The sequence below is a fragment of the Diadema setosum genome, chromosome 19 (genome assembly GCF_964275005.1).
Source record: "Diadema setosum chromosome 19, eeDiaSeto1, whole genome shotgun sequence".
Taxonomy (NCBI): Eukaryota; Metazoa; Echinodermata; class Echinoidea; order Diadematoida; family Diadematidae; genus Diadema; species Diadema setosum.
Genome location: NC_092703.1, coordinates 32,607,927 through 32,622,640, shown reverse-complemented (window position 1 = coordinate 32,622,640; position 14,714 = coordinate 32,607,927). Strand labels below are relative to the sequence as shown.

The following is a 14,714-nucleotide window of genomic DNA, read 5'->3' as shown; positions in this document are numbered from 1 at the left end:
AGAGTTATAGAATAGTCGCAATCGTCTGTGAATCAGCATTGCTCGTCCTCTGCTTGCTTGTTTGTCTTTTTTGTGTTTGTTTGTTTTATTTCTTTGTTTGTTTGATCGATTGCATTGTGATTATGATCGTATATATTTATGTTATTGCGACTTTATTAGAGAAGACACAATAGATCACGCCATCAATTTCTATTTCCATCGCGATCAACTAAACGGTCGCCATTGTTCTATTCTTAATAGAACATTTGCCTCTAAAATTTTCACTTGCTCGCTACTTTCCTTTAATCATTAACTGTTCACGTAAAGGTTACGTTCTTCTTTTATTCCTAATCCCCCCCCCCCAAAAAAAAAAAAAAAATGATAGATGCTTTCGTGCAATACCCTTTCCTTAATTCCTAAAGTGGCTTGTGGGCGTTGATGGAGGCTATTTGAGGTTGTTACGAGATAGCGAATGTCAGCGCCGTTGTATGCGAGAGAGGGGAAAAACATCTTTCTGAAGGCAGCAGCGGTACCTCACAAACCCAACACCATGCATCTATGCAAATCAGCAATCAGCTGGTATATTTCCAACATGAAGATGACGATGTCGTGCATCAATAATTGCCTGACTTACTATTTCTACTCTTGTCTTGCATTTTCAGATGCATTAGATTTCTCCACTCTGTAGAAGGATTATTTTGCCCCATGGACTTAAACTCCTCTCTCCTGCATCTATACTTTCAAGCAGATTATTCCGGAAAGAACGAACGAAGTTTGCTAATAAAAGAAAAATAAGATAAAATGAAATGAAATAAACATTAAGAATCGACGTGCTTTGGTCTGTTTGATTCAGGGACCGATAATTGTAAAAAAAAAAAAAAATGTAGTCAGTATGGTGCGTCGATTTGAATCTTTCAGAATGTCATGAGCATAAATTCTGTAAAAGGTTTGTCCGTCGTAATGCGCGGCGAGGAATTCCCTCTCCTCGTTATTGGCAGTCATGTTACTTTTACCACTCTGAATACAAGATGTCGCAGGTAATCATAAAACGTGTGTATTTTGCTGAACAGTGCACTGCAAACAGCGTAAGTGTAAGTGGTTGTAAGAGTTAGTGAACACGATTTTACGAAAATCCCTTTCAACTTTATATCTCAATGCATTAACATTCTTTGCATGTTTCTGCCACAATCAATATTCACAATATTACAAGCCCGAAGCTTATTTGGAACCTGCCCAGTCTAGCAGTGCTCAATCAATGCATGAAACATGCACATAAATTACATGCACCAAGAGATTTAGGACACAATGACTTCAATTGCATGGCCTATGTGAAAAAGCTTTGTTGTTGGCAAAGATGTCAATTATTGAAATATGCATTCAATGAAATTTGACTCGATATGATTCTGCTTGATCTTTATTTCCCAATACATTTGAAAACATTCATGAAACCCTCGTATTGTCTTTCTTATTTCCTTCGTTGCAGGCGAACCAACTAACAGAGGAGCAGCTGAAGGGTAAGGTGAATTACGTAACCAATGGTCGTTGCATATATATATATATATATATATATATATATATATATATATATATGATATATGATATATAATCTATCAATTCTCTAGATTGAGATGAGGGACCAATCCAAAATTGGAGTGAAACTCTCAATCTGATTGATTTAGAAGTCAATATTTTTCTCAATCTAATTTGTTCCCTCCTCGCCAGAATCTTAGAGATTAATTTCAAATCTCAGGAATTTTGAGAGTATATATATATATACATATATCGAAGATCATGGCAATCGTCGGCACGTACATATATATTTATGTATATATATATATATATGTATGTATATGTGTATATATATACACATATACATACAGGTGTATATGTTGAGATTTCATGTATTGGCTCCAAGATGAAATGAAGAAACAAACTGGTAATGCATTTTTGGCCAATAAAACATATAATATATGTAATCACAATGCTGAAGTAGATTTTCTTTTCAGCAGGAGAACAATGTCATGAATATTTCTCATGTGTGTATTTTTTTTCCGATTTTTGTTATCGATTGCCAATCCTGTTTCATCAAGAAAAAAAAAGATTCTTATTAAACGCATTTGTAATTTTTGCATACCTCCGTGACTAAGATTATGAGAACAATAAAAGCTTGTCCGAGATTTGTCCGATATGGCAACAACTAACACATACAATACCAGATTCCTGACGAGTTGAAATTTACGAAACTATATATCCTCAATCTGGTATCTATTAAATCATACCTATTGAAATAACTCGGAAATCTCTTTTCCTCTCACAAATAGACGCACACAAGAGAACACACACTCTTGTCGTGAACATGTTGAGTATAACATTGTAATTTGAAATATACTGAGTCCTTTTCTTCATCATCATCATCGTCACCCGCATCATTATCATCATTATCAACGTAACACCGGTGATGTTGGTACATAGTACATTGACACAATCCTCGTACCCCTCACTATTAAAGCTCCTGTTTACCTTTGGGAGCAGTGATTTAAAAATGTTCATGATATCACAATTGATGCGTATCTGTAGATCAGCTGTATCATAAAACATCCTGCCATATAAAATTTTTGCAATAAAGCCTAAAATATAAGAAGATATCACTATTTTTCTCATTGTTTACGGTTTAGTCTAGAAACATTTATATTTTAACTATTGTTCACATTTTGTACATTTAACAATACTTAACTCATATTTTAGAATTATTTTGAAGCACTAATGCTCGATTTTTGTTTCATCTGCAAATGGTAAATTATGCCTTTAAGCCTTTCTATGACAGGGACTTTGGATTGTATACAAGGCTGTGGGTTGTTTTTTTTTTCTATGCCAATCGTGACATGCAGCACTCAACTGGTTAAGCTCTAAAGATGCACTTATTGTATTTTTCCGAGACCAAATGTCACGATGAACATGAAGCGTCCTTGCCATGTCATGACATCATACGACCTTTCATCAGCATGGCCCTATAATTCAGTTATAAAATCCCGACTGCCAGCAGTATTAGATTAACAACCGAACTTCTTCCAATACGTAATCAATTTATTACGCAACGCGGAATTCCCCTGTCCCCCTACTGCACGTCAATATTTATTGAATTTGGCATTGTCGCACTAATTTGATGACAAACAGCAAACTAATCTAAGCACGAGGCTTGGGAATTCGCATTGTAATCCAAATTCACAGTAGATTTTAGTCGACACTGCCTGGACGCCGCCATTATTTTTCCCGACCGGGATTCCCGTTTAGCATGTATAAGACATTGTAAGAATGCAGGTCTGTGTATACATTACAGAGGAAAGTTAAAATTGATTTTCCTCAAACAACAAAGGCATTGATCTCTTTATATATATATATATATATATATATATATATATATATATATATATATATATATATATATACATACATATACATATATACATATGTATATGTATGTGTGTGTGTGTGTGTGTGTGTGTGTGTGCGCGCGCGCGCGTTTGCACAAGTATTCGGTTTAACCAAGCTACTCAACAGACCTAGGAACACTTTATCTGAAAGAGAAAATGAAAGAGAGAAAGAGAAAGATTGCAACGTCTGTAAAAAGTCGTGGGAAATTTGCCACAGTTCGACTGTTATCATGACAACGTCAGCCAATAATTATGGTGTTCTTTGAGGACATTGATGGAACATCCATTCGTTTTGGATATTTACCATGTGGGAAAATTTGTATGACGATGACAGTTCCTGACATTTGCTCCTGAGACAATTGCTCGCATGAAATATCTACACGCTAAGCCAAACGTAAATTCTACCAACAAACATAACATTAACCCTGATCCTTATAACCCGCACATCAAACTTTAAACCTGAAACCCTATCATAACCCTAACACCAACCCTATTAGTCCTTGGAGAAGATAAAGCCGGAGCAATTGTTGCATGAACAAAATGTCTTGTTATCGACGATAACATGTGACTGTTGTGAAAGGCTGTTTGAATTAAAGACAGTGTATCATATCGTAAATTTTCCATTTTTTTTTGCCAGTTACATGGAGAAAAACAGACAATTAACGTTACAAAATAAAACAATAAACACCATTATGAATCAGAATATCCCCTATTCATTGTGTATATTAAAAAAAAAATACATGTCGTCTGGGGTAGATCTATTACATAAATGAAATGGTCACAATTGAAAATATGACAGATGGTAACAGAAATTTAGCAGAGGTGGATTAACGTGCCGATAAAGATGCAATCAAGGTGAGCCTATTTCTATAGCTAGAGGCCGCCGCTGCCCCAACCATGAATTTTCGTTTGTTGTGTATTATAAAAGAAGGCCAAAATTAATCTTTAGCTAATACAAATTATACACTTATCTCGAGCAGAATGAAAACATAAAGACTAACGTGCACATATCCAACAGCCAATTCAACGCTACCCACGCCACACTCACCTCACCTAGATCGCAAATTCAAGTTATTCGTTAGAGGCTTGAAAAATAATCAGTGGTCATAACATTTTCCATAATTTGTCCGTTTATCACTCGAAATGAACTTAATAATTATGCTAATGTTCTTTCATAGATCCCACTGGGCCTACATTTACAGTACATTGGCGAAAAACTTAGCAGTTATTCCGGTCTACAAATCATCACTTTCGCTCTCAACCATCAACGCAATTATTCCATGTCCTAGTTTGTGTGAGGGGTCATTAGTCTGCGGTTGCCATGGTATCTAGAGTCGGACATAAACTGCAGATGTGGTAGATGTTTTATAAGAACCGGGTCGCGGACTATACATGGGGGCGGATAGAGAGGGAAACGGCACAAGCTATTAGATGACTGTCTTCTTCTTTTTTTTTCTTTGTTGAAACTGACTGGGGGAAGGGACTTGTAAAAACGCGTGTCTCCATAATCACAATAATATCTATAACATCCATAAAGATTTGGCTTATCGGTTGTCTCATCAAATACAGGGGAGGGATACGGGCGACATGTTTGAAATGCAAGCGCTGCAGTGACAGGTTGATGATATCTTTCTCCCAAATACACGCCATTACTCGGTCCGCGCAGAATTGGATGATTTATAATAAACTTGCCGATATATCCAGCGTGAATGTTGAAAGTCTCTAAAGAACTGATTAGGTAAATTCGTGATCAGCAGTGCAGATAAATATTGATGTAATCAACCAGTTGGCGAGGGGCCAGTGGTGGTGAATATTGACCTACAAACATGACTACGGCTGACCTTGCTCTGTTTAGTAGTCAAACCCCTTCCCCGGATAACGAACAGGCGTGCATAATGCATGTCGATATACAAGTTGTAGTAGGGCATAATCATCGCGAGAATGTTAAATCTCTCAGGACCAGTAGCCTAAAACCTTATTGACTTTGTGTATACACATCTAGTCGAGAGGACCAAGAGAGTTAAGTATAAAGGGACAAAGGGATGTATTTAAAATCACGTGGTCTAGATATCATCCTGTCATATGACAACGACCCGACCTTTATTTATTTATGCATGTATGCGCAACTTGACACGGCATGGAAAAACAACAAGAGCAACAATAACCAATCTGTACATCGATATGCCACGGTGTGGACGCACATCAGATACAAAACAGTATAGTGTCAGTAGTGGTGGTTTTCCTTGTTTGTCAATTTTTACATTTGTAGATCCATATCTCCCGTACTCTCAAGTACACACATCACACACACACACACACACACACACACACACACACACACACACAAGAAAAAAAAAAACCTAGTCGTTATTCAAAAAGCTGAAGTAATGCGCAGAGCCGAATGCCATCTAATCTGGAGTCCCCCTTTTCATAAATGCAGCCCCCAGGGCCTATTTGCTATTAAGGGCAGAGTGGTAGATTACAATCTTGGTGCGCGCGCACACACACATACACACACACACACACACATGCACACAAATTGACATATCGAACATGAATGCATAATGATGCACGAAAACATATTTACAACCCCATACACGCACTCAGACGCCTATAAACATCTACCTGTGATTTTATGAATATTTCTCTGTTGTAAAGTATAAGATAAAGGTAATTTGTTCGTGATTTTTGTCCTTTCGGTTTGTGTTTTGTTGTTTTTGTTGTTTTCAGGCAATATAATCATATATACGTATATATATATATATATACATGTATGTATATATATATATATATATATACATTGCAGTGTCTGAAATAATGCTTTTATGATAACATCACTTCATTAATTAGTTTAGTCTAAAGACATTTTTATTTTGTTTAGATAACGTCAACGTGCTGATGGGAGCACATCGGTATGTGAACCCGTCAAATTCATTTCAGTATCATAGAACATGGACTATACTGTCTCTTGAAGCATCTTTACGCCATATGCCTTCCTTTTTCATTTCATCATCAAGAATATACAACGGTATGCATCAAATCTTGATTTGATGTAAAGATTCTTGATGGATACTTTGAAATAGGATGCAAAATTGCATTGTATGCTACTGTTTTGTGGTATTTGTATTGATTATGTTTGCTGATATGACGGGAATGAACATAATGGTTATTATTAAAGGAAAGCATGATATACTTCTAGAAATAGATTTTCCATGTTCTAGTGAAAGGCATATTAATTCGATTATTATAAACGTTTATTTCAGGCGTTGCATAATTTTGCAGAAAGAAAAATAAAGGAGGAAGTGACAAAAACACGAACAAATCTTAAGTTAATCTTAAATCTTAAGTATTCTCAGTCAATGAAATCCTAATTGATAATTTACATACTGATTAATTACAACAATGAGGATATCCTAAGGATGAACATGCGCTCCCTTACCCCCACGAGCCATTAGCCACACATGCCAATCAACAATCATCATACAATGAGTGAGAAAAATCGCCAGTCAGATATCGATCTTTTGTGTAAAGCCTTGAATCATTATTAGGATATCTAGCTCTTTGGGGACACCAATTTCTGACCAAGGCAGAAGCAAAAAGGTCCACTTTACATGCAAACACGCATGCTTCGAAACCTTGGGGTCTTAATTGTTAATGAAGAAAATCCTAATGATGTCCGCTTCCGCCTCCCGACAGAATTCAAGGACGCATTCAGTCATTTTGACATCAACGGGGACGGGGTGATCTCGAAGGAGGAATTTGGGAACGTAGTGAGGATGCTGGGACAGAACCCTACAGAGGAGGAACTCAAGCAAGTCATCGAAGAATTCGACGAGGACGGTAAGAGAAGCGAACACGCTGTCTCGAGGACGACACACACGTTATTGACGTTCGGTCTATATGAAATTAACCCATGATCTTTAATGGGTTCTCAGTGGGATTCTTAAGTGCTTTTTAAAGGGTCTTTTTATTCCATGTTTCTGTTGGGAAAAAAAAACAAACCATAAAGATTCAATGGGAAAAGAATATGGCTGTGATGAGTTAATGATGAGGGTTAAACAAACAAAAAAGAAAAGAAAAAAGGATGGAGGAGAAAGAGAAACAAAGAATGAAGAAGGCGGAAGGGAAGAAGGGAAAGAAAAAAAGAAGGGAAAGGAGGGTATATGAAAAATGAGGATAAGAGAACCATACTGTCAGAGTCAGAGATTTAAACATACTTTTGTAATGAATACGTCTACAGGACTTACATTAATCCTTGTATTCATGAATTGGTTCCAACAATCTCTCGTGGATAGAGAAGTTTCTGGACAGGAGATGAACACATGGCGCTCGAGCAGTCCTTGTCGTTTCCTCCTATCGGTGGTGATATGGCTTTATTATTGCTTAGTGCTATTATCTCGTGACCTACAGAATTTAATAATTGGGGGCTTGTCCGGGAGCCGAACCCGAGACCTCCCACATCCCATGCAAGCGAGAATTATTGAGTGCCACCTCGAGATTGTAACTTTTTATTACATGGTAGCCCTGTAACCCACACTACTCAGACTATACTCAGCATTCACGTTGTTATGTCGTACGTTGTAAGTGTTAAGTTGTTAAGTCGTAATAATAAGGATATCGTGGCCTAAAGCCCCTTTTCGTCGGACTAGCAAAGAAAATGGACCCTACGGAAGTACGCCACTTCCAGTAGCGCATGATGGTTTTAAGGTGGTGATACTGGAGTAATAACGTTTGGACACTTTACCAGTATTATGCGCCTGGTCGAGTTTTTGACTGCTTGACTGGAGCCAGAGAGGTGGCGAAGTAGGAGAGATGAGCGAGAGAAAGATAATGAAAAACGAAACGCTGCCGGAAGAGCAAGATGGAGGAAGCATGCTAATCAATTCCAGGCTGTAAGAATTTTATGCTGTGTGCCTGTATGAATATGACATGTTGAACGCGGTAATTTCTAAAGTGCACATTATGAAATAATGTAGAGCGCGATAATTTCTAAAGTGCACATTTTCACTTAACCAATAATATTCCGTTTGTTTTTGTCCTTCGTCGACTCACAAGTGCAATTTTGCTTGATTGCATGAACTAATGCCTGTATTTCACCTGTCATTAAAGAGCGATTCCACTCAATGTTCAAGTTCACTCTAATAAATGCTTGCCAATCTAACGAAAGGATGAGAGAAGTTTCACAAAAATCAAGGTTACCAGGTTTTCAAGTTTCATAATATGACTTTTGTCACATTAAGAACTCGTCAGTGGTTTTGGTTGTTACAGTATATGACAACTTGATGAGACGAGTCTGACGAGTTTTATATTGACATATATGAATAAAACAAAATCTTCGCTGAGTTTCCGTTTTGAAATGACATAGAAATATCTCTCAAGCCGGCCTTTTCAACATGTCATTATATTGTGTTTTGATAACGGATTTAGGAGTGCTGATTTGGGGGTAAGTACAGTACCGGTTGCAGTTGCATAGTTTCTGACCAAAACCACGATTTTATGATTTTTTTTTTTAATCAAACAAGGAGACTTAGAACAATGTTGGAGGCGGATGATGACTTCATCACCAAAACTAAAATTTCCATAACATTACTATATGGTGCCACCATTATCATGGTAACGTTAAACACTATAGGCCTACAAAACATTAAAGTCAATAACCTTCTTTTTTTTTCCATTTAATTTATGTAAGTCCGATATTGTTATAACTTCGAACATTCTCTTCTATACCTTGGGTGGCATTGCATGTAAAATTACCTGTCCGTAATGCTCATGTCTGTCGGTTGAATCTCGCTTCTCCACAGAAAATGGCGTCATCGACTTCAACGAGTTCATCAAGCTTGTTTCGGTGATCCCCTTCACTGACAAGGCAGATCAACATGACGAGCTGATGCATGCCTTCCAAGTCTTTGACAAGGATGGCAACGGATACATCAGGTTGTAAATTTGAATGACCCGCACATCACTATAGTTAATATTTCTTATTTCAATATTTTGTACACAATACATCACTGAAACTCTATGAAATCTTACTCACGTCAAACAAAAGATTATGGCGGAATCACAAGTTCAGTAATCGATGCCGAATTTCTCAGCTATGGTTGTTAAACGCGATCGATGTCATCAGTTGCACTCTAAAAAACAAAAAAAGGGGGATCCGCACCTTGCCACCCCGCACCCCCATAGATAAAGCACGTGAGACCGTGATCACACCTACAGGTTATAACACGTATTTGTTGTAGAGTCTATAAACTTCAGATTTTCAAGAAAAACTGGAATGTTTTCTCCTCAGTTTGTTTCGTTGTGGTGCGCTTGTAGCCCAAACTACGCAGGGTGGGGGTTTTAGGGCCCCTGGTGAGGTGCGGGTACCTCATGTACTCTGAATTAAGCACATGTAACATGATTTTTATTGGTTGAATTAGCATTAGGTGACATTAGCTTTCTCGTTGTAGTTAGCGCATGGGGGTGTACCATGATCGTGAATTCATGCCCGGGAAAATTAATGTAATTGAATATAATAAGTAAATAGAAAGTATAACTAGCTCCTTAACTACATTCAATTCACCATATCCAGCGGTGCATCCTCAGCAGTATACAATCTGTGGACCCTGGCTTGTGTGAAATAAAATTACACGTTATTAAGCATTGTAAATCGTGCACTGTATAAACATTAAATTTTCCACGTCTATACCTTATGGCAGAAGTAATTCATTTTGCACATGTGAAAGGCACTTTAGGCACACACAAAATACATGAGGAGAAAGTTGTATTTGAGAGAGTGTTGTGTGAACTCCAAAACTTTCAGGCCAACTCTTTTTTTTTTTTATAAATTGTTTAAATAGATCTGTTCCGCCACAGTTTAATACAGTACACTCCAGTATTAGTAAGTTCACTTCGTTTTGTGACGGGGTCTAGGGCAATTACCCCCTGTACAATTACCCCGGACCCTTCCCATGGCCCTAATCCTAATCCTAACCCTGACCTTAATCCAAACCCAAACTCCTAACCCTAACCCTAATCTTTACTCTAACCTTATCACTAACCAGTATTTAGCCGGAGGTAATAATTGCCCTCTGGGGGTAATTGCCCGGATACGTTGAAGCGTACACTGGTCTCATCACCGTTCCCTTAGTCGTTAGTTAACCCTTCTGTGCCCGTTTGAGGCAAATGTGCACAAATTTCACACACAAACCTATGGACAGGAAATTAGGGTTAAACCTAAGCCACGTGGGTGACAGGTCTTTTGTTCACGCACCCTCTCTCTGCAACGAACTTCTATCACATATTCGCACTGTCGTCTAAGTTGATTCTTTCAAAACAACTCTGAATATACTCTTATGCAGCAGATAATTCAAAAGCAAGTTACTTTTTCATTTCCTTTCTGTGTCTTTTTCTTTCTTTTTTTCCCTTTATTTCGTTCTCTTTATGCTTTGTGAGGAATTTTTGCTGCCCTGAGCGCCAAAACCCTTATATTTTTATTGATATTGATATTATTATTATTATTATTATTATTATTATTATTATTATTATTATTATTATCATCATCATCATTATCATTTTTATCACTGTCATCATCATCTTCATCATTACTACTACTACTACTACTACTATCATTATTACTATATCATTGTTATTATTGTTCAACTTCGACGTTTGAATGCATGAAGAGAAATGCCATGAGGTGAAAAATATTCATTTTCTTCCTTCAAACGCAGTACTGACGAACTGAAGTATGCGATGAAAAATCTGGGCGAGATGATGACTGACGAACAGGTTGCCGAGATGTTCACCCAGGCAGATATCAATCAGGATGGTAAAATCAACTACGCAGGTAGGCTTTTACGCTGGAAACTGGAATTAGGACAATCTACTTATTTATTTATTTACTTATTCATTTATTTATTTATTTTTCTATTTATTTATTTATTTATTTATTTATTTTTCTACTATTTATTCTTTTACCTATGTTTATATCTATTCATTCCTTTCGTTCATTCTTTCTTTTTGTATTTATTTATCTATTTGTTTATTTATTTATTCCTCTATTTATTTTATCTATCTATTCATATAGTACGTCTTCTTCAAAAGCAGGGTAGACCCATTGGAGCCACAAAAGCCTGCTTTACAAGGGAACCCTGCCTCAATATATGAAGAGTTTGTTTGCAAAAACCGATAAGTCCATATTTGCCAAATGGAGATATTCGCGATTAAAGGTCAAGAAAAATAAAGAGAATAATAAGAAAATTTTTGCTTCTTTTGACCATAACTTCAAAAATATACCTTTATATGTAGTGACCAATATGTCATTTGAAAGGTATTATTTTGTACTTTATGACAGAGATCATGCTTCAAAATCTTCAAAAATGGACTTATCGGTTTTTGCAAACAAACCCTTCATATACAAACTGTGCGCAATGATTAAAAAAGAGGAACATAGTATATAGATACGATATAGTTATACATGTAAAAAAAATAGGAGCATGAAAACACAAAAGCATAAAAAACGAACGCAAAAACATAGAAGCAATCATTCTTCATAATAAGTTATCTCACTTTGGGTTTAGATAGAGCAATGTCAGGAAAAAGACGCCAATATCATGAGCAAAGTCGGCGAGGACATTCAAATATTTCAAGAATTGTCTTCGCATTAAATCTGTGTGCTTTCCCCTCCAGATAGAAATATATCAATTGAAGAGCAAATTTAAGATATTTGAAAGGGAATCTTAAAAAAAAAAGAAATAATAACAATTTTCTCTAAAAAGTAGGTCTACACATTCGTTCGAATTGTTGTTACTGAAATATGAAAGGGATGAAATCATCATTCCTTTTTGAAGAGCTAGGTGGCTATGTTTTTTAATTCTTTAAGATAGTTTATGTGAAATATATATCATATATATATATATACATATCCTAATGTGTGTATGTATGTGTACATGTTTCTGTGTGTGTGTGTGTGTGTGTGTGCATGTCTGCGTGTGTGTCTGTGTGTAGACCACACACCTCTTCATGACTGCTGCTTCTTCTTTTTTCTTTTCTTTTTCTTTTGCAGAATTTGTGGAATTGATGACGGGCGATCCATGTTGACATCACTTTGGTCTGATTTGGCACAATCCACCCAGCCGCCATACTGGACTATATTTTTTTTTCGCGCGTGTTGCACAAAATGAATTACGTTGTGTGATCGACTCACGAATTTATTGTCAAAGACAACGATCCATGGACAGCATGAGCGCAATGTGGACAAAAAGACGTAATTTACTGGTGGTGTGAGCAAGATCTATGTACTTTTGTTCTTGACGCCATGGATATGTGTTTCTTTTCTTCTTGGTTTTTTTTTTTTTTTTTTTTTTTTTTTTTGTTCTCTGACGAGAAGTACATGCAAAGTGACGTCTCACGAATGGCTTGTGCGTCTTGGCAGCACTCATGCGCAGTACAGCACAAGACACTAAAGAGAACAGTATGATTCGACGGACGGCTTTTCTGGAAATATCTGTAATACGGCGCATACTTGTGGTCTGGTCTAAATGTATATAATTATACTGCACTTGTAGATGGATGTTCTGTATGCTCGATGAAACTCTGGCCTGTAAACCTTGATGACAGTGTTTCTCTGATTTCACAGTGATAGCCATGAAGCAATCAAACCAATTTACATTGGGACTAGAGTTCGTGAACGCATTTCAAAAATCGTGCGAATAATTTCCAAGGTGCGGTCAAAAGCTCACCTTTTCCCCACACAAGTTACTACATCCTTGGAGGGACATGTGCAGTTATCATGACAATTATCCGTTTTTTCCAGGCTCCTTTTTTATTCGTCAAAAGAGAAAGCAACATAGAAAAGAAAAGAAAAGAAAAATTAGCGGATTATTTTCATAGCGTGTTAACGCAATTTTTATTGAATTTACGACATCTTTCTTCTGTATAAACTATAAAAAAAAAATATGCATTTATGAAAGGGGCATAAGACAACGAGAATTATTGTGTCCCAAGTATGATTTGTGGTGTACAATTAAGGCTCTTTTCTAAGACGCAAATTTCTACGAAATACTTTCGCGAAGGCTCATCATTCAAACGAGCTAACATTTCCCATTCACACACTCGTATCACGTCATCTACTAATATAATGCCTGTCAATATTGCATGTTTCATATTGTATGTGTGCATGTGTGGGCATGAATGTTGTGAGAGTTAAAAGGAGTACGTGTACATAGAAATGTACCGTTTCTTCCAGTGCAGTCTACAACAGGGGGACATGCAGCAAAGGCAGAGCCCCCCCCCCATGATCATCAAGGGTTTTATATCTATCACAATTAAGCGGTGATCATCAATGACTTTATATTGATGTTGATTCCACTGGCCAAGAAACGTTTGGATGATTTTGCTTTAGGTTTTGTTTTGTTTCTATCTTCTTCCTTTTTTTTCCTTTTTTTTTTTGTCTTCAAGTACTAGTATGTGTCTGTGTCATGTACCTTTGTAGGCGCAGGTTTCATAGATGTTAGAAATAAATCACTTTGCACTTAAGTGTATTTCAAAGACGCTGGAGAATATAAATATGCACATTAGTTTGTCGACAGGTGTATAATGCGCATTTCAATTTTTGTTGCTTGGTATATGAGAGTATAGTATTGCACTTTTAACGATTGTAGTTAGATTCAACTGCAAGACAATAACACTAACATCACGTATCTGAAAGTGAAATTGTTCTCAAACATCAGTCTAAAGACTCTGTTGTAGTTGTCATTGTGTTTGTTTTATTTCAGGGGGAGGGAAAGAAAGTTTTGATTGTTGACCAGAATGATCTAAATACCAAGGTTAAACTCCTATTCAGACTAGAAGCAGATTATACGAACTTTTGTGGCAGCCAGCGAGAGACAATTTGCAGCTCTAAACAGATATCATGTACAGTGTCACATCAAACGTCCTCCCTTTCCTGGTATTGGAAAATGATGCTTTTCTCTGTTTTTTTTTTTTTTCATATTCCTTGAATAAAGATGCTTACTCTGCTGTATGTTATAGAGTGGATTATTAGCAATGACCAACATTGATGAATCATAAAACAAATAATGAATATTTTGATAACATCACCTGATACCATGTTTTCTTCTTGTATATTTTTTTTTCTTCTTCTCCTTTTGTTCCACGTTTTCGCCGATTTGCCTGGGTTTTTTTTTTTTTCCAGTTCTATGTAGATAGAACGCTTCGAAAATCCTTTCTGGCAAATATGATAGCAACAACCGTTCAAATGGATGAAGAACAATATTGAAGAACGCATTCTAAAATGCCTCCTACTATATACTGCGTTGATCT

The 14,714-nt window shown here is 36.7% G+C and overlaps 1 protein-coding gene across 1 annotated transcript; it reads left to right on the top strand.

Moving 5' to 3' along the window:
• Nucleotides 1-1,007: 1,007 nt before the first annotated feature.
• Nucleotides 1,008-12,546, top strand: LOC140242440 (calmodulin-like). Its single transcript, XM_072322176.1, has 6 exons — nucleotides 1,008-1,016; nucleotides 1,463-1,493; nucleotides 7,107-7,250; nucleotides 9,212-9,344; nucleotides 11,123-11,238; nucleotides 12,457-12,546. The coding sequence occupies exons 1-6, from the start codon at nucleotides 1,008-1,010 to the stop codon at nucleotides 12,489-12,491; spliced, it is 468 nt and encodes a 155-aa protein (XP_072178277.1). The 3' UTR covers nucleotides 12,492-12,546.
• Nucleotides 12,547-14,714: the final 2,168 nt, after the last annotated feature.